A 20,577-nucleotide genomic window follows, 5' to 3' on the forward strand; every position below is an offset into this window, starting at 1 on the left:
TTAAAGCTTAAAGAGTACTGGCAGCAGTAGGTCTGTCCAGAGTTACATCAGTTTGCACACAGACATTTATGCAACCACCTTGTCATGTAGAAATGCAAATGAAAAGCTGTAGAGTTTATAGGAATTATTGAGCAATTTCTTTGCAATGAAAGACAAAGGCAAAACTTGCATAAAAGTAGCAAACACCTTGACAGCATTCCCTGCACGGATCAGCAAGGGCGAATGTTGCCGTCCTCGAGTGCCAGCACCCAAACGTCATGTTCAGGAGATCCACCCAGCACTCTTGGGTGCCTTGCAAGTGTGTATATCCACCACCTCCAGGCAGTCCTGACAGCGCACGGCACAGCACCAGTGGAATTTGCACTCGCATTTCGTCATCCTGCTGATGCGTGATGTGTCGTAGCCCCTGCCGCAGCACATCACTTCGCAGCTGTCCATGCCACGGGAGGTCTGGTTACAAACCCGGCCGGCTGTCCCTAGAGAGCCTACAAAGAAATGCAGGAAAGGCCTGTTGAAAAAGTAGTGGATGGATTTCAAGGAAAGGCAGAAAACATGTGAAAAATAAGTACAGGAAACATAATTTGCAATGTACATGATGAGCCAGCATTACATCACCTGGAATTCATCATCAAACAAGAGAAATGGCTACAAGAATGTAAAATTGCTCTCACATTCTGGACAGCCTGGCTTCTGGAAGTCACTTTTGCAGGTGAGAAGAGGAGTAAATTGGTGCAAGGCTTCAAGGCTCTGCCTGACTCTGTTAGCACCATGGGGCCTTGCTCCAGCTCTCTGTAGCCCCATCTTTCTCACCAGTGAGCAAATACCCTCCCCGCAGTAGCCCTGCAAGCCGAGCTCACCCTCAGGGATGGGTAAAATCTGGCACCCATGAGGCGAGCCCAGCTGCCACTGTGAGGTGTAGAGGCTTTACAAAGGAGTTTGGGCCAGGAAAGGGGAAGCCCCTCGTGCTGCAGCCGTGAGGGACACACCAGCAGTGGTGGTGGGACTGTGCCGCCAGTGGTACTGGCTCTGAAGGGCTGGGCGCAGAAGCACCCGAGCGCTCGGCATTGCCACGCTGGTTTATGTCCCCCTGCACAGTGGTTCAGATGGCTGGAGAGTGGGGGCTCGAGTCAGTCACCTTTCTGGAGCATTTCTTGGCAGGATGTTGTAGCATCTATTGTGTTTCTGGTGGGCCAGGGCATGTTCAGTGGGTTGAAGTATTTAGGAAGGCAGAGACTGCTCTGTAGAATCTGCAACATGAGTAGGACTGCAGGTTCCCCAGGGTGCAAGTTTCCCAGGGTGTATAAGAATGGGACAAACTAAAACAAAAGGGTCACTTCAGAGCACTGAATGTGTAGCTTTCCCTTCCTTCTGCCTATCTCCTGCCAACTACCAACAGAAAAAAAGCGACATGGCCCCACTTCACTGAACATAACATGAAAGCCAAACTGGTGCCTGGGAAGGCAGCAGCAATCTGGTCCCGAACCGAGGAGCATAAACCCAGAGTAGCCGCACTGGAGCTGTTCTGGTACCCGCTGAGACAACCAAGGTTAGCGCCTGCCCTATGTAACAGACTGAGCATTCAAAATGAGACTAACAAATTCCTAATAAATCTCTCCAGGAAACTTAGACTAAGATTCTCAAGCCTACTATACTTAGTCTATAGAGATTTCAGACTGAGGGTGGGGGGAAAAAATAAACAGCATGAGACACTGTCTCTCTTCCTGGGCTTGTGCAGCTTTACTGTCACAACTAGCCTTCTCACAACCTGCTGCCTTCAGGCAGGGTGGAGTTTTCATTTGAGATGCTTTCCTGGACACAAGCTATTTTTGCAGGATTCCTGCAGAAATGATTTTTAATATCTTTTCTTTATTTTTCCATTTTTCACTGGGAAAGGAGATTATTTTGATCCAAATCAAAGCATCTCACTTTCTTAAATGTGGCTCCCCATTGGCACCATCTGATGGAGAAAAGTACTTCATCACATAAATTAGGACTGTTCCCCCAGTTGCATGATCCTGTCTACCACTACTGTCGTACTTGCAACAAACACTGGCTTTAAATAAATTATATATGCCTGAATGGCTACTGTACCACACACGAGTTCATCTAATACTTAGCTTAGGGTACACTTTAGCCTCTATACCACAGCTATGGACAGAACATTATCCATTTGAAAACTTCATGAATATTTGTTCCTTAACCTATTTCATTACATATTGATATTATAAAACAATTTCAGATTCATCCATGAGATGAATGTTCTTTTAACATTTTTCCTAGTCCCACTTATAGGTATATTCTTCTGGTTTTGGCCAAAATAGAGTTCCCCAAACATTGGCTGTGGACAATAAATTAATTTGGAATATTTTATAAAGTATATGTGCTAGGTTCCATTATTTAATGTTATCATGATGTTATGGTTATTTCATGGGTGGACATAAAACACGAAAACAAATTTACCTTCTTAAAGAATACAATGCCTGCAAACATTAACTCAAATTTGCATAAAACAGGATATCTGTAATTAATCAAATCTGTAATTAATAGAAATCTAAACTGCTCTCATTGATAATTTCTTTTCTGTAGTGTACTTATGGTTTTATATGCCGCCACTGTTGTATCAGACCACTTCATACCACATAAGTATTTGAGAATTTGACGTAGTTCTTCTGTCCCCTGCAACAGCGAGATTTCATGCCTTTTTGGCTTGAGCCCAAACACTCAGGCAGTGGCAGGTGCTGTTCTCCCACTGCTGTCCCCAGTGTAGAGCTCGCTTAGTCTCAGGCCCTTGAGTAAAGTCTTCTCAGGCTGTGCTTTTTCACATGAATCATATGTGATTTAGGCTCCTAAACAAGGTGTGGGGAATTTTGTTCTTGCTGCATCTAAGTCAGCAAGACTTCATGTGATGTCCCAGGGCAATGTTTCCATCCCTAGGAGGCATCACTGTCATCTCTCCCATAGACTCTACTTCAGCTTATTTAAGTATTCATTGGGCCAGAAGTTTATAGTCCGCTGGTTCAGCTAAACACCTGGAAAGCTTCAGCTCCAAGCCCTTGCTGCTGTGGCTGATCGGGCGCCTGTGGAAGAAGACACCGAGCTGCAGGGACATGTGCCCTGTTCCCGCCATCCTGCAAGGACTGAGCCATAGCACGTGCTGTCACTGTGCAGGGTGCTGCCTTCTCTTTCAGCTCCACTTTGCTTAAACAGTCATTCACTGGCTTCAGAGAGTGTCCCAGTTCGTGTTCACACACCCTGTACCAGGCGTCTGCTGGCTCAAGATCTTCCCTTCCCCTCTGTGAGGTCTCTCACTCTTCGCAGGAGGGAGGACCAAGGACTCAGGAGGACGCAGAGTCACGCAGCTCCCCTGGGCTCACATAGGAAACTGGTAGCAGAAAACAAATAAAACCCACTTCTAGGCTACCACCTTCTTCTCAACACGCAACACCGTGCAAACAACTGAAGCATCTGAGTAGTAAGTGTCTGTGCTTGTGTCAGCACACAGAAATATCTACCACATCCCAGACGGGGCAAAGTTGAATAACCACTTTTGCTTGTCTTGCACTCGCTGCTCAGACAAAAAGTTACAAAGGCCAAGCTTGTGATGGGTATGATTGGTCTTCTGCATTAGGCATTTGTCGTGAATCCCTGCTTACCTCCCTGCATGGGTTCCCCCTCGTTCCTATCACGCAGCCCCCCCATCTGCTCTTCTCCTTGCCCCTGTGTGCTGTTTTATCATGCTGATGGGGCCCAGCAACACAGTCCTGGATATGCCTAGGCTGTGTAATGCAGCATGTCAAGGACAATCATCTATAACAACCATGATCTGGATTAGGTTTCAAATAGCTTGGTGTTTTGCTTTCTGTATATGATTTGTGAGAAATGAGCTGGATACTTGATAGCTTTCACCGTGCCACAGTCACACAGCTGTCAGCCAGGTATCACGCTTTCAGCGGCAAACAAGCAAAGCAACTGTTCGTCTCAGTTTGCCTCTTGAACTTGAGAAGAGAGAGGGTTATGTTGTTTGCTTCCTTGATATGGAAGGAAAACCTCCCTTCAATCCTTACCTAAGGTCAGGCCCTGTTCCTTACGAATTGCTGTGATTAGGTGCAGGAGCTTTCTTGGGCAGGTATAACAGCCTTCCCTAACTTAGACATAGGTTATTTTCCAGCTTGCAAGTTCTGATTTCCAGATGTTTGGGGAAATTACACAGCAGCGAAAGAGAGCATGAATGGAATAGCATGGGTGAAATACTGGCATGACTGATTTCACTGGGAGTTTTGCCACTGACTTCAAAAAGAAAAGGATTTCATCCCCTAACAAAAAGTCAGAAGTTGGTATCATATGATATTACCCACAATATAAGAGCAACATTTACTATACCACTAGGTGAGGACAGTAAATTATTCACAGAATGTGGCTAAAGGGAAAATAGGATCACATAACAGCTTAGTTTCTGACCAAAAGCAAAGTTTTTGAAAAGTTCAAACAGCATCTTCAACATCTCTGCAGCTTTGCCTGAGTTCTGGGCCAGTTAGAAGAATTCAGCTAGTCTCACTCAAAAATCATCGCCTGCATTGCTGCCTAGGTGGGGAGCTTCAAGACTGCTGATTCCTGAAACACAGTGCAAGTGGGATTAAGCCTGGACACTCCTTGATGCACAGGCACCTACTCTGTGGTTTTGCAACCATCATTGTCATCAAAGAGCACGCACCGCTTTAAGGGTCTGAGCAGTGACCATATAGCACAGCTACCTTCACGGCAGTAACCTAGTGCTTCTTTCTGGCTAGGGAGGACCAGGACCTAGAGCAGGTTTACCTATGTTTTCCAGATCTGTGGACTGAGAAACATCACAAACTCTGTGGCAATATTTAACACACATACTCGACTCGCCTCAAAACAAAGCCATACTAAAATAAATCAAACTATTACATACACACCCTTTCACCTCCATGTGAAAGAAAATGAACAACAACTGACAAATACTGGACACCGCAATTGCTGCACTCCTTGGAAGGCATTCAGATACTAAGGTGATGACAACAATGGAAGAGACTAAACAAAATAAGGCAGAATTTTCTGCTTTTTTTCTGCTATGTGTAATGAGCCTCCTAATCACTTAAGAGGCAGGAATATGTTGCTACTTGTCAAAACTTTTCATGCCATCACTTTGTTTTTAGTTCAAGTTTTGGAATTGCCATGCCAATACATAACATTATACCTGCCAAAATATCCACAGCTTTTAATACTGCCAACTTTATGGTCTGCACATCAAACCTTTTCTTCTTGTATGCCCATGTTATTTTCTTGAGCAAAACATATTGAAAGTTCAAAATTATTTTTCTCATTCCCAAAGCACCAAAATGAATTTACTTCTTTATTTATAACATGAGATTTTCCCTTCTATTTCTATTGATTAAAAATCTGGCTTCAAGCAATAAAGCTCATTACTTGGCCTTCACTTGAAAACAAACCCTGAAACACAAAACCCCAGCAACAATAAATTAGTTTCCACACATGCAGTCTGACAAGAGCAGTAGCTCTGAAGCTGCTTTTTAGATCAAGAAATATCCACATGGAACCTACACATAATGCAGAACACAACAGAACTTGGGGAAAAACGGCAGTGCGTGCAAAAGGCAGCCTTGTCTGGAATAGCTGGGAGTTTGCAGGCCAGCAATGAAGAGACAGAAATATGCTGATAAAAAAAGTTTGTTCAGACTCTGTTTATGGTAAACATGTGTCTAACTTTTAAATTTTCACAGCCACTAATAGCTGTCATAATCTCTAAGATCCAAGAGGATCTTTGAATGATTATGCTGCTTCGTTGCCAGAGCTTGTTCAGAAATGTGTTTGAAGGATAGCTAGCATTTGCTCAGCTCTTCGGGGATCAACTCCTGCCCTCATTGAAGTCATTGGAAGTTGTACCATCAGCTTTACAGGGCTGGGATTTCACCCAATATGTTTTTAATGTGTAAATTGGGAGATATAGGCCAAGTAATCACACAAGGACTGATTGTACATGGCTAACTTCAGTGAAAAGTTTTTGACATAAATCAGAATTGGTTTCCCTCCACAGGTTACATACTTAAAGTACTAACACAACTTGCCCAACACCGATATGTTACAGGCTATACTTTAATGTCACATTTTTCTTTCACTCCAAACTGGGCCATATGAATCTCAAAAATGGAGTAAATTGCTTATGTGGGGCAGGGAGGCAAAGAAAGCAGCAGGCGGATAACCCTGTGGAGGGTCCAAGGCAAGTCACCCTGGCGCTGGGCACAGTGGCATGGATGGTCCCCGAGGGAGTCATCCGTGGCACCAGCAGCACAGCGTTCCCTCGACTATGTATCTCTGCAGCACCTTGAACCTGGGGCACTGGATGTGGCGATTCCTCAAATACAGCTAGAGCACCTTGTCTGTCCATCTGTCTGTCTGTCTGTCTGTGGGGTGCCGCCACCACAGTGTCCTGCTCCAGGCATGCGCCTCCACCGCACATGCAGGGAGAGGCAGCAAAGCCGGCCTGGGGAGCACCAAACCCGGAGTCAGCGCTGAGAAACCAGCACACAGCTGAGAATAGCTGGAGAGACGCTGGTTTCCAGTGGACCTTTGGGGACTGTTGCAGCAGCTTGAGGTCATCGGTACACAAACACACCCTGGTGAACCACCCCTGGCCTAGCAACACTTCATCCACCAACAGCTTCATGCAGCTGAAGCCCGGTTGCTACCAGAACAGTAGCAAATAGCCCCATGCCCTCACCAAGAAGCTCCCACTGTGCGCCCAGCGCCTCTGCACCCTCCTTTGCCAAGCGGCCCTTCTTCTCCCCGTTTTGCAAGAACATGTTCCTCTGCTTAAATAGACTCTACAAGCGACAGTCTAGAATAAAGAAGCTGCCAGTAAGTTGGTAATATGTGCACTACATCACCATAAATGCCAGTACATTTAATTCTTGAAGCAATATCCACTTTTCCACTGGTATGTTCAAAATGTGATAAACTTGCAACAGTTTTCAGTCAGCCTAGCCCGCATGGATGGTAAAATAGCACTTACTGTAGAAATTAAAATGTTTCTAACAGAAGCTCATAAGCAGACAAGGCAGATTTTTGTTCAGAACATTTCTCATGTGAAGTTATACCTTCAGGATAAGACAGTATGTGGTATACCTGGACTGTTATTTGTGTAACCTTCACTTTCTTTCCCTTTACAGCATTATCATTCCTACAAAGGTCTCTCTCTCTCTCTCTGTGCATAGTTCTGGGTATGCTTTTACTCATTCTGGCAGCTGGCAATTTATGATAATATAAGGGAAGACTATACGATGTGTCAAAATTTGTAGGAAGTTCTTGACAAGATTTTCAAAAGCACTCTTAGGTGTCCTAACTCTGTTTCTGTTGAATTATGAGTAAAAAATTGTGAGTAAAAATTATTTTGGCTTCAGTGCGAGCAGAATTAAGTGAATGATGAACACTTCTGAAAACCTTCCTTTGGTCGTTTTTAAAAAGTCGTGAAACATTAATACTGGACAAGAGGTAGTTATTACATTCACCTGCTATTAAGCACATTGCTATTAGCATTTTCGACATACTCTATTACTCCTGAAAGCAATGACTACTCTTTTCCTTCTACGAAAAAAGTAATAAAACTCCAGTTTCCGCACGGTAGCCAGCTGCCTCTCCTGGGCAGGCAGGCTGTCAGGCACCCGCGGGTGCACCGGGGGCAGCACCTCCAACAGCCGCCCGCCCGCCCGCCGCAGGAGAGGAAAGCCAGCACGGAGGCGGCCAGCGCCGCTGAGGAAGCGGAGATGCCTGCTTTTATGGACAGGCCACTGACGATAAAATTCCTGTGCACCTTTCATTTACTGATTGACATGTGTTAACACGTCCAAGCCACAGAAGATGCGATCTTTATCATTTTACAGTCTGTGAAGCTGCCTCCTGGTCAAGTTGTAACACTTCATAAAATTTGCTCTGGGAATCTTTCGTTCAGTCCCAATACTAATCAATTGCTAGAGGTAGTGTTTTTCTGAAGGACTAAATTATTTGAATTCCCTGGAGAATGAAAGGACTATATTTAAGGACTTAATGAAGTACTGCAGTATTGTATTTAGCTGGTGCTGGGATGCTGTCAATGTATTTCCAAGCTCAGCTTTTGTATTCTCTACATTTCACAGGGCTAACGCTCTGGAGTGGGCAGCAGGGAAAAATAAAAGGGATCAAGAAAAGATTCTGCTCAGCTGCTGCTATTATTTCCATCAAAGTCAGATCAATTTTTGTTTATCTGATTCTTTCTTTGCTTCATTAGAATAAGCATGGAATTATTCCTTATCCCATTAAAGATTTACTACTTCTTTCCAAAAATTTACTCTTCAAAACAAATACATTCTCAGAATTCTAGAGCAGCAAGAAGCTTGTCATCTGAAGTGTTATCTGGAGATGAACGAAAGCATATGTCAGGCTCCACGTTCTCCAGGCAGGCTTGATGGAGTCAGGCAAGTGAAGATAATACACTGCAGTGAAAAATGCCTAGTCTCCTCTAAGATAACGAGTCTGCGGTATTAGATTGGGTTCACTACAAAGACATTATTAACTGGCTTTTTGACATACAAGTGGGTTGCATACTGGCTCCCCTTTTAGGTGGAAAAACCACAGATTTTACAATGAAGGAAGCAGCTTCAAGAAATAAAGTTTTGAATAAATACTAGTCTGCAAAGTCAGCCTCTGCACAATACCACTGTATGCCCATTTACTCACTTGGATTCAAACATTAGACTTTATTAGTCACTATTCAAGGAACAGTATGCTTTTGGACAGGTGATAAGCATCACCTGCAAAAGCTGTAACATTTACCACAAATTACCTTGACTACTTAACTAACCAGAAAGGCTATACAATGTAAGTGTAGTGGATGAAATTCTGAGTTCACTGAAGTCAATAATACATGACCATGATTTCACATATTGTTCTTATTTAAATACAGTTGTTTTGCAATGTTTATTCCAAGTAAACTTGGATTGTAAATATGTAGTGGGGCCAAAAAGAGCTGACCTGCATTGCTATCCAGATACTTATGGATATGTCATTTGAGTTGCACTCTGGTGTGTTATACAACCTATTAATTAGTTCCACAACATCTTTCATACATTACTCACTCTGGCTCTCTTTTACAAATTTCTGGGGTTTTAGTTGCTAGTTTTTAATTGCCACATCAGGAAAGACTATAGACTGGTCAAGAGTTGTTAGCATGATTAGTATTGCTTGGCAATGCCTTGAGCCCTGTAACATTGTTAAGTGTGTCTCTACCAAAATCTCTGAAAGCAGAAAAAAGTCAGTGCTAACAGCAGCTCTGAAACTTTATCTCGTCCCACTGGGGCTGGCAAGACTCTACAGAAAAAGTGAGAGTTATCATGGACTGAGCCAACATTGTCTGAACAGATATGTTATTTGGTGGGGCATGCTGTGCCCTGCAGACCTGCGTGATTACATTCAGCTTCACGGTGCTGTGGGCGGCTGCATTGGCTGGTGTGAGGCTGATTCGCACCAAGCTGCCGAACCTCTTGTGTCACCTGTGGAAGAGGTGCGTCCCCTGCAAGAGGACCCCAGGCCCCAATGAGCTGGGGGATGTGCAAATGAAGGACACCAGCCTGCTCTTGCCTCGGGAGTTTAACAGCAATATCGTGATAGTATGGAAGAGAAGAAATGTAAGTGGAGGCGACATAATAGGAACATTGCAGGACTTGGGTCTGCTGTATTCACACCCGGCAGTTTTGGAGTGAGCTGCGTGATACAAGTGTGTATGTGGCCGTCCATGGGCCGGACCAATTCCAAACCTGTCCTAAAAGCAACTTCAGCCTTGCAGAGTCTCTCTGACAGTGCTTGTGTGCTACGGCCCAACAAGGGTCCATATCATCTCTTGAAGAACCTGCCAAATTACATTAGAACAACTGGCTATCATACATCTAGAGATACCAAGGAGCTATTATTCTTGTACAGAGCTGTCCTTCCAGAAAAACTTTCCTTCCTGTTTCCTTCTGGTTATATGCACGGGTTTTATATATATAAACTCAATCATAATGATTATTTTTGATCTTCAAAGTACGAATGTCTGAAATAAATAAAACCATGTGTAATGATAGAGGCTTACCTACATCCCTGTCCCTGATACAGTAGTCTGGAGAGCTTTCAAAGTATACCAGGTCATTCTTAGTTGGCTTCTTAAATCTCTTATTAGCCACAGTGAAACCAGTGCCATCTTGATTCATGACCACCTGAATCGCTCCATTGTATTTCTTCCACAGATAATCTCCTGTTTTCCTAAAGTCTGCCATGGCCAGCCAACAGGTCCTTAGAGTGCATGATCCACTCACACCGTGACATTTGCACTCCTGTTTCAAAAACCGCTTCACGGCCTGTTTAGAAACGCAGTAAAATATACACAGGTAAAACAAACTGTAATTTACGCTTCTCCAAAATCCTTTTCCATTGATCCTGCACGTGCCAGGCTTGCAGTGGGTCTTGAAATCATGGTCTGTAGTGACACCCACTGGTAGCATCAAGTCAGCCTCACATGGTTGGGCTACTCTGCTTGCTTTCCTCAGCCATACAAATGGTCTTCTAGGTGGTGGTCTTACCTGTTCCCCTGCTTTTAGTGATGCTAAAGATCTATATGACACTACATGCTAGGACACAGCCCATGTACGGACAGTAAGAAATAATCTGAATAATGGACAGAATAATGCAGCCCCTTGTTAGGCAAAGGTACCAGTTTTACCATCATTCAAGTTGAAGCGTTGCCATACTGAACGTCTCTATCTCATTTTGATGAGGTTGCTCATTGCCTTGAATAGTTTTGTTGTAGAGAAAATACCTTTAAATGTTGTGAGACTTTCAGTGCTGACTAAATTGATTAAGAAAATTTTAATGCAATCTTGTCTAAATTTACTGTGAAAAAGTTACAAAAATGTCCAGCTTGTCAGACAGCTCTTAGGCTTGGTGTCTAAATGTGTATGCAGATGTAGACAGTGTTTTAAATATTGCCTAGAAATTAATAGGCATTACCTATTAAAATAATTTTGCAGAGACTGTATAAAGCATCATATCAGAGCTAGTCATTTGATCTATGTGAAACTTTAAAATAAGATATTTGTAAAATACTTATAAATTTTTTAACAAACAAACATTTTAACAAACATTTTAGAATCAGACCTTCATTAACTTGCACAGGAGAGATCACCATCATCATTAATTTAATGTCTGGATAGCCTTAAAGCCATTTCAGCCTCATCTCAGACATTCAAGCTATCTGCATGATGTTAGGGAACAACAGACAGGTTCATATACAATCGATAATTCATTGCTAATTCTCAAGATATGGATATTTGATCTATAAACATTATGCCTTAAGGGTTCATGAAATATGAACAATTTAGACTTTGTACAAGAGGAACAGGATCATGGGAGGGAGATAACAGAGAGAAATGTTTCATGATTAGAAGTGAGACTGATGCACAGTGGGGTGGCATTTTCCAATCAAGCACTTAGTAATAAAGCAAGAATGTGCTATATAGCCAAAGTACTTTTAATTTACTTTCCAACTTGTAAACAATTTGTCTGACTACTTCAAAAAAGTCATTGACATTCCCACAGCCCGACTTCATTGCCAATAGCGCTATTGCAAAATTGGGGTTCTGGTCAGAAAGGAATTTAAGCACATGCTTAGTTTTAATTATCCGAGCAGAAATCAGTTAAACTGCCTGTATGTGACTTGCTGGACTTGAGGCCTTGAATAGCTGAAGCAGCGCATTAGGATAGAGGACTTTTTTTTTAGCCAGTGATGTTCCTTCACTGATACACAGCATACTGGTGTGCTTGATGCATATGAGGTTACTGCAAATATTCATTCTGTGCATTTTGAACGACTAAAATCTGAATAGCCTGTGTCTAGAAGGAGCCTATCGGCACCAGCCTCCCCTTTTGGGGCGAGGAAAAGCTGGGGGCAGAGCTGGTGCTACCCACGTGTGTGCCAGGCACGCGAGGGGTGAGGCACCCGTGGGACTGCAGGGGCCAAACCTGCACGGCTACATTGTGGGTGTGAAACAGCAGCACCTGTCACAAAACCAGTCCTAAAGCATAGCAGCATGTATTGACTCATTTTATCCGAAACACTTACAAAGTCTCTTTGTTATCTTTTTTCTAAAAAACCTAACTACTTACTAATACTGCCTTATTATTTGGCATATTTTTAAAAAAAAAACTTACTAAGATACTTAGCTATTACAGAAAGTACTTCACAGCATGGAGCATTTCACCCGGTAGGTTTTGCTTGCATTGTATACTGCAGTCTCTTTTAGACAGCAACATAAAGACAACCGCATTAGCTTTTTTTTCACTAACTATGTGTCACTCACCTGAATAGCCTCATCTGCCTATATTACATATTAATTATATCTGCTGACAATAAGCAGGTGGAGGAAAGATGTTAAAGAAGAAAAATTCATCAGGAATATCATCTACTTTCATTACAATTCACTGAAGAATTAAAGTTGGATCATTTTTCTTATAAGAAGCAGTTAATACAAAGTAATATTACAGGTTATTAAGGGAACTTTTTAATACAAAAGGACATGAGAATTTGAAAAATTTGCTTCCTACTGAATATACATTAAAGGAAACAGAAGATAGGAAACAAATTCTCCAAGATTCATTTTAAGAATGCTTGAGTTAGCACTATAAAATATTTTTCTGTATTCTTTCAGCTGTTGTGGAGGCAGTGAATTTTACTATATGTTTTGAATAATGAAATGGTACCTTCCAGTTATGGGTGCTATTCTTATTATTTATAAATACCAACACAAAATTTCTGTGTATATATTCCTCAGTCCTGGCACCAGCAATAGACAATATGGCATTTGGCAACTACTTCTTTTTGTTACCTACAATTAAAAAAGTAAGGATTTCTTGTTAAAATTAAAGCATATTATTTTAATACAATGTTCAGAGAAGGGTTCTTGTTTAGACCAGATCGTGCCCAAAGGCGAAAGCCTTTTCGAGTGACATTTATTATGACTTTTATTTTCTTAAACTGTGAAGTAATTGTATTTTACCTTTGCTCATTTTGTGTTTAGGTTTATTATATACCTATAGGAATACACAGTACTGTTTTTTTTCTTCCAATAGCACTTTGAATTTGCTCTTTAATAGTGAAGCCTGTTCTTCAGTGTAGCCTTCAGCCTCCCTTAGGAATTTCCACTGTTGATTAACCAAAAGTAAAACTCCTCCACCTACAAGGCCTGGTGTAATGGCTAAGCCCAAACTAAAACCTCGCTCTGAAGCCGTCCTGCGAAGGCTTGCACTTGTGCCTAACTTCCTATGCACTGAATCATCCAGCCGACTCAGACAGGAACACTGTTAAGTGGTAGCATTTAGTGTATTTGGAAACCTGGGCTACGCTGAGCTTTTAAGGGAGATAGAAAGAGTGTCTCAGGTTGCCACTCGTCCCACACTCGCGCTAACTGTTGAGATCGCCCAGTGAGGGCCAACAGGTTTATGTGAGAATGAAATCTGTGCCCCAGAGTTACAGGAGTTCACCATGAGCATTGCAAGACACTGAAGGGACAGACACCCACCTTCCTTCCAGCTCGGTTGTTGTGCAGGTTCATCAGCGCTCTTGCATCTTTCCCCTTCCTTTCTTTGGCATCCACAAACGCTCTGGCGAACCTGACGCCGTAGTCAACGTTATCGCTGCAGCCACCCCAGTCAAAATGACCTTTGCTGTCCTTCGCAGAACCCTTTTTCTTGGGGTCGCAGGAGCACGATTTCAGTTCCCCTTGGCTACATGCCCTCGTGATAGCAAAAACAACCCCAGCAGAGGAGATGGCATGTACAAAGGCAGATTCCCGACTACCTGAAACAAAGAGGGCGCTTTAAAAACCATTGAGCTAGTTAGTCTGAGTGGCTACCCCAACTCTAAACAGTTTTAACAGTTAAAAGCCAGTTACCCTGGACTTTTTGCTGAGCAAAAGATTGAAACTGGGCTGAAATCACACGAAATACACATTCCCTGGAGTCAGAATTAGTCATGGCTTAAACTTGAACCCCTCCCTCGTAAAAGCTCATCAATATAGTGCTGGAGTTGGAAAACATTAAAAGTGTGTTTCTGATATTGATTAATATACACTCACAGATCAGCTGTTTTGTATAGCTACATTAATAGGACAGCTGGCATTTCCACCATGTTTAGTCAATTTAGAAAAATATATGAAGTGCTATTTCAGAGACAGATATAAGAAATTATTAAATAGGGACAGTGAAGCGATATGTATATTGCGATATGCTGCCAATAGCTTTTGAAACTAGTTTTTTCTCTTCTGGGGCTCTTGGAATAGTCTTTTTTGTTTAAAAGACCAAGAGATCTTTGGTGCTATTTCCTGAAAATAAGTGAAAAAAGTTTTCTTTCTAGAACCGAGCCTGGGCACCTCAATTCCCATTAACGAATTAAACTAAATCAGTTGTACTGCTTGTGTCATACTGTAGGCAGGATTTGGACTTGCAGCGCATGACAGCTACTCAGACAGTTTTTGCCTACTGCTATCAAAGACATTTTAGTATACTAAAGACTATGCATATTATGCCTACTAAATTATGCCTACTCCTTGCCAGGTAGATACTTCGATGCAATAATTGCTTACGTTTATTTTAAGATGTAGTAATTTACAATACAGAGCTATATCATATTGGCGCAGGTCTCTTTATGGTAACAAGATATTGTCATATTTTAAAAGTTTTTAGCATGGAAAAGTACATTTTTGTGCAGCAGTTAAAGCACTAGGAGTCAAAGAGGCCCGTTCTGAGGATTTGTCAGCCTTATATAGTAATTTCATAGTAAAGTAGGACCACAAAGAGTCAATGTTATCTGTGACTTTATTGTAGGGACAGGTAAGACAGATTCGACATTACATTATATAACTTATTATTTAGTATTTACATTCCAGTAGCATGTAGATGCTTCAGATAGGAATGAGCCCTGTAGTTCTATGTGCTGGGCAAACCTTTGGTAAATGACGACTTAAAACTTACGGAAGTACTGGGGAAATCATGACTTTGCCTATATTAGCTTCAAAATCATGTGCAAGATAACTTGGCTTGTTACAGAACATTCTCTTCTGAAGATTTAATTTCTGAGAAAATATATTCAGAAATATCAAAACTTTTTCTGAAATTATTATTGAAAAGAAACACTTGATGTCCTTGGAAAGGTTTTATTTGAGCTTATTAAACTAATCAAAAATATTTCCTTTTAAATTAGAGAAATATCAAGCTACATTTCCCATTGCAATCACTGTCTAATCAGGCTTAAAGTATAACTCAACCTTATGTCTTGATTCTCCCCCATGAGCCAACAGTGAAAATTTCAATTTTGGAAAAACTGTATATTGACTGTTTCATGAAATAGTCTCATCAGATTTAGGACATGATCTGCCAGACATGGTTTCCTGTATGCCAGACAAACCTCATCTAAAACTTCAGCTGAAAACGAGCAGTGACACAGCTGGTTACTCACGCACAACTGCAATGGGAGGACCAAGCCAGTTATGGGCAGTAGCTTGTTACCAGAAGCACAGGCGGGCACCGACTCCTAATCGCGTGATGCTATGTGGGTGTGATGCCGGGTTCAGGTCAGTGCTCAGGGCAGCCTGTCCTCCTTCCCATCGCCAGGGTGGCCCCAGGGCATGTCCCTGCTCTCCTTGCCGTGCCCTCACTCACGGGCTGACCCCACTCAGGCCCTCTGAGATGGCCTGGGGACAGCCCAGGGACACAAGTGCCAGCACTAGGTCAACCTCGCCGGCAGTAATTGCCTCAGTGTGCCCGTGTGTGGTGTTTGCTGGAAAGAGTTGCAGGTTAGAAGGATTTCAGCACATAGCGACACTGGGATAAGAGCACTGAGGCCAGCTCTGAGCCCTCTCTCTGATTCCAAAGGATCACATAAGCAGTCCAAAGACTCACTGGATGGCTAAGTCCAACATTTAGATGGCCTCAGCATCCACAAAAAACCAAAACCACTTAAGCATGAACTGTTTCTCCCTGCCCCCATGGAAGTACATTGCAGCCCTGAGCTGTTTGGAGTCTCACAAGCCTAAAGCCATTTGCCCACATCAGCTGTGCCCCTGCTTTCCTTGCCCGCAGGGTCTAAGCTGACAGACACGCTGGCACACCTCCCACAGGCCGCTGAAGGCCTGGACGACACTGCTCTCCAGGCAGTGTGAGGCTCCGGGACGCTGACCTCACATCCCGCAGCACCACAGCCCCGCAGTAATTGCACACTACCTCGGCCCTTTGGGGAGAAGGTGCTCAGACGCGAGCCAGACTGTGGAAGGGGCTGGGAAGGAGGTGTCGTCTTTGCTCCCCCTAACACGCTTGAGTCCTGTTCAGACATGAGTGGCTCCTTTCAGCCCATGGAGAGTCCCCGCGTCCCTGTGGGGTGGGCTGCGCTGTGAGGCCCCTTCTCACATGCTGGACTCTGGAGCCTGGCTCCTCTGCGGCCCTTTAGGTGCAGTTTGGGCTTCTGTTAAACTAAAAAGTTTGGAACTGCAGGGCTAAACTGCCTAAGCACCCTTCCTGAACCTTGCCCCTCGTCTTCGCGCTGTGATGCAGGTCTTCTAGGCAAAGTAGCATTTCTTCCTATTTATGTGCTGTTCTGGTGACTTGGGGACTCTAGCACGGTTTTGCGTTTCCCCCTCTCTTCCTCCTCTCCTCTCCCGAAGCTTAGCAGCTAAAGCAACGTTAAACGTTGCTCAGAAGCGCCGCAGAGCAGGGAGGGGGAGTCGCTGCCTCGTGCCACACACGCACCTGCGGGCCGAGCAGCGAGCGCAGCGCGGAGCGCAGCGCGGACCGGCCGCACGGTGCCGCTTCCAGCGGCGGCCGCGGAGCCGCGCGGAGCCGCCGGCCCGACCCCGCCGCGGGCCCGCCCGCCCCATCCCGTCCGTCCCGTCCGGGCCGCCCCGCCGGCGCGGGACTCACTGCGCAACAGGACGCGGCCCAGCAGGCGGTGGCCCCGCTCCGGGGCGTTGCAGTTCCAGCGGTGCTGGCGGAACTGGTGCTGGCACTCGGCCGTCCAGGCGGCCACGCCGCGGCCGATGGAGAGCATCGCCTCGGGGTGCCGCCGGCACAGCTGCCGCTGCCGGCTCACCAGCCCCGGCACGTTGTCGCACATCACCCGCGACGAGCCCACGGCCCCCATGTACCTGCAGGAGGCAAGGGACGAGGGGCAGCGCCGGAGGGTGGCCCGCCGTCGGGGCACCCACCGGGGGCCGCTGGGGAAGGGCGCCGGCGGAGGGCCGCCACCGGCTCGCAGGGTGACCCTGGACGGCGAGCGGAGAAGCCTCTCCGACGGATCCACAGCTACTGCTGCGTTTGCTCCTTTGGTAGAAATCCCTTGAGCATCTCCGATGTTGTGTTTTTTAACAATATTAAGCATTTCGAAGAACCCAAATCTCCGTTATTGTAGCTCCGTGTGGTACTTAAAAAAAAAAAAAAAAAAAAAAACTTGACAAAAATTAAATTACATCATCATCTGTATCCAGATGTTCTCTATTAGTCCTGAAATGTTTACAAAGGTACCTCTTATAAAACCCAAACCGCTATAGGTGTCTTTTGAAGCGGTCAACAGACGAAAATGTCCTTTTCTTGTGTTTTCATTATTTTATACGATCATAAAATCGTTAAAACTGTGACTTCCAAAAAACATATGTAAGCGTCAGTTAAAAGACAATATGACAAAAAGCCATCGCAATAAATAATGTTTATAGACTAAGGACACAGAAGTAGTAATTTTATTGAAAAATGTTCAGTCTGATAAATCAGGCTTTGATCCCGTGTCAGCCAATGTCAAGGCTAAATGTATCCCCTGTTCGCCGTGTTTATAAGCAGAAGTTTAACCCCTCTTCCACACTAGGATGTTTCTGTTTTGGTTTGCTTTAAGTCCCCAATTTGAGCAGGATATTTCTGTTCCGATTCTACCCCTTAAACAGGTCTGGGTTTTGCAGCTCGCTTAGACGTCTTGCAACAAGATCAAATACCTTCTGAAGTCGGGGCTGTGCTCCCTGCAGGGGGGTTCCCTTTTTCCCTCGCAGTTTTTAGTCCAGCGATGAGAAACTTCCGGGCAGGAGCGTGCGGGCAGGGGGGAAACCCCACCCGCGGGCAGGGGCACCCGCGAACAGGGGGCAGTTCGCAGGCAGGGGGCAGCCCGCAGGCAGGGGCAGCCCGCAGGCAGGGGGGCAGCCCGCAGGTAGGGGCAGCCCGCAGGCAGGGGCAGTCCTCGGGCAGGGGCAGCCCGCAGGTAGGGGGCAGCCGGCAGGCAGGGGGCAGCACGCAGGCAGGGGCAGCCCGCAGGCAGGGGGAGCAGTCCGCAGGCAGAGGGCAGCCCGCAGGCAGGGGCAGTCCGCGGGCAGAGGGCAACCCGCGGGCAGGGGCAGTCCTCGGGCAGGGGCAGCCCGCAGGTAGGGGGCAGCCGGCAGGCAGGGGGCAGCACGCAGGTAGGGGGCAACCCGCAGGCAGGGGCAGCCTGCAGGCAGGGGGAGCAGTCCGCAGGCAGAGGGCAGCCCGCAGGCAGGGGCAGCCCGGCGCCTTCCGCGAGCGGTGCCTTCGCAGCGGGCTCATGCGCTTCACACCCCGCAGGCGGGTGTGCGCTGACCATTGCGAGCACGTTTGCGGGGTGCCGTCAGCACGGAGCCAGCGGCAGCCGTGCAGGGCGCCGAGGGCCAAGACCGGGCAGCGTCGGGCGCCCCGGGCCAGCTGCGCGCCCCCGCGCACCGCGGAGCCCCCGCACCCGCGCGCCCGGCGCTGCCCGCACAGCCTCGCCCGCTGGCTCCAGCCTGCTCAAATCCCCGCCCGGTCCTCGCAGCTAACTGTTTCCCTGAAATTATACAGCAAAACTGGTCTTTACGTGCGAAGGGTGAAGACGGGGAGGAGAAACTGGGTGTGGAGGGAGATGCCGAGACAGCCTAATCCCGGCTGCGTTAGGGCTGGGGTTTCTGGAAGGGAGCAGCTGGCAGCGGCGAGCTCCGATCGGCCGGCCGGCAGAGACAAGAAGGGGTTTCTTCCCGAATTTGCAATTAATTCGGCCCCACCTTTCCCGAGAGCAAACAAAAATTCTTGGAATTACAAAACTTACCACCATGAGGAGGTGACGTGCGGGGTTGCCCAGAACAAGACCAGAGGAAGAGACCACCAGATCCCAGAGAGAAAGTTCATGTTAGAAACGCTTCAGTCCACATCGGTTCGATCGCGGGGGGCAGAAGAAATCCCATGGAACAAAAATTACCGCCAGAGGCAAACGCACCTTGGCGGCTTCTTTCTTCAGTGGGTCGAGCCCCGCACCATGCCCATTTCACGGCTGCCACGGCACAGATCTGCTGCTGTGCTCACGGACGGAGGGAAACGCCGCCCAGGGCAAGGCTTCGCGCTCCGCTCGCTCTGCCCAGCGCCAAACCCTGCGGACCAGCAGCGCAGCCCGGCTCCCAGCCCTCGTCTCTGCCCTGATCCAGCTCTTCCCTGCGGTCCCAGCAAAGCTGAGGGGCTGGTGCGGGTTGCACAGACTGGGTGGGTTCTGATTTTTTTTTTTTCCTCTCTCAAACTCTGATGGATGAAATGATGTCAAGAGACACTGGGGGAAGAGGAGGAGGTAACACCTCTGATTAGGCAAGGAATCCCGATGAGCCAGTTGCTCTCCAACAATCCTACACCCAGACACTTCGTTCAAACACACCACCGTTACCAGTTATATGCAATCCGCTGTTGAGCCTACAGGGACGACGGCTCCAACTATTAAAACCCGGCAGCACTTGGCACCTCTCAGTGTTTGACATTGAAATAACGTGTTGTATGTCGTAGGCGCACCCCTCTGCACGGGGTGTAAAACGAAACTGCAGCGTCCCTCTCTGAGGAGAAGCGGGCAACAGCAGAGGCCGCGCTTTACGGGGGGCAGCAGCTTTCTGCCACGCCCGTAACCCCGGGCACCTCGCACACGCCGACTCCGCCGTTTGCTCCGACGCCCGAGCCCGAGCAGCCGCGCGCCGGGCCCCGCATCCCGCGCGGGCGGAGCGCACCGCGGGGCCCCGCGGAGCCGAGCCGGGCCGGGCCGGGCCGGACGGGGCCCCGGCAGGGAGCCGCTCCCGGGAGCAGCCCCGAGCAGGGCCACGGGCGCCGCGGCCGGCGGGGCAGCCCGGCCCCGCGGCGGCCGCAGCGCCCGCCCGGCTCGAGCCCCCGGCGAGCCGCGCGGCGGGACGGGACGGGGCGCCGGCGGCGCGGTCCCCCGCGGGGCGCCGCCCCGGAGCCCCCGCCGGTCGCACCCGGCGCCCGGGAGGGACCTTCCTTCCCCGGGAGGCTTCCGCGAGGTTTCCATATGGCAGCTATTAGGGAGGAACCGCGCCTCCCTTCCCGGCCGGCAAACGCAGCAGCCGCGGCGGCGGCGCCTCCAGCGGGGCCCGGCCCGCAGATCTCGGAAATTCAGCTCATCTTGACCTTTCGGATTAGTATCGTTCCAAAACCAGCACCGCGCACCGACTGCACAGTCATTTGCACTGT

At 46.9% G+C, this 20,577-nt stretch overlaps 1 protein-coding gene across 1 annotated transcript; it reads right to left on the reverse strand.

Annotated features, from left to right (window-relative positions):
• Positions 1-261: 261 nt before the first annotated feature.
• WNT2 (Wnt family member 2) lies at positions 262-19,245 on the reverse strand. The gene is made up of 5 exons (XM_067289960.1): positions 19,166-19,245; positions 17,014-17,237; positions 13,623-13,900; positions 10,142-10,406; positions 262-485 (listed from the first exon to the last, which is right to left on the reverse strand). The coding sequence occupies exons 1-5, from the start codon at positions 19,243-19,245 to the stop codon at positions 262-264; spliced, it is 1,071 nt and encodes a 356-aa protein (XP_067146061.1).
• Positions 19,246-20,577: the final 1,332 nt, after the last annotated feature.

This window comes from Apteryx mantelli, chromosome 1, assembly GCF_036417845.1.
Source record: "Apteryx mantelli isolate bAptMan1 chromosome 1, bAptMan1.hap1, whole genome shotgun sequence".
In the NCBI taxonomy this organism is placed as follows: domain Eukaryota; kingdom Metazoa; phylum Chordata; class Aves; order Apterygiformes; family Apterygidae; genus Apteryx; species Apteryx mantelli.

What these genes read in the sequence shown, in the direction of transcription:
- WNT2 (XM_067289960.1), bottom strand. Translation starts at nt 19,245, where the DNA reads ATGAACTTTCTCTCTGGGATCTGGTGGTCTCTTCCTCTGGTCTTGTTC. An exon ending in GGGCCGCGTCCTGTTGCGCA is followed by an intron (nt 13,901 to 17,013) that starts GTGAGTCCCGCG and finishes TCTTTGTTTCAG; the next exon opens with GTAGTCGGGAATCTGCCTTT. An exon ending in ACAACCGAGCTGGAAGGAAG is followed by an intron (nt 10,407 to 13,622) that starts GTGGGTGTCTGT and finishes GTTTCTAAACAG; the next exon opens with GCCGTGAAGCGGTTTTTGAA.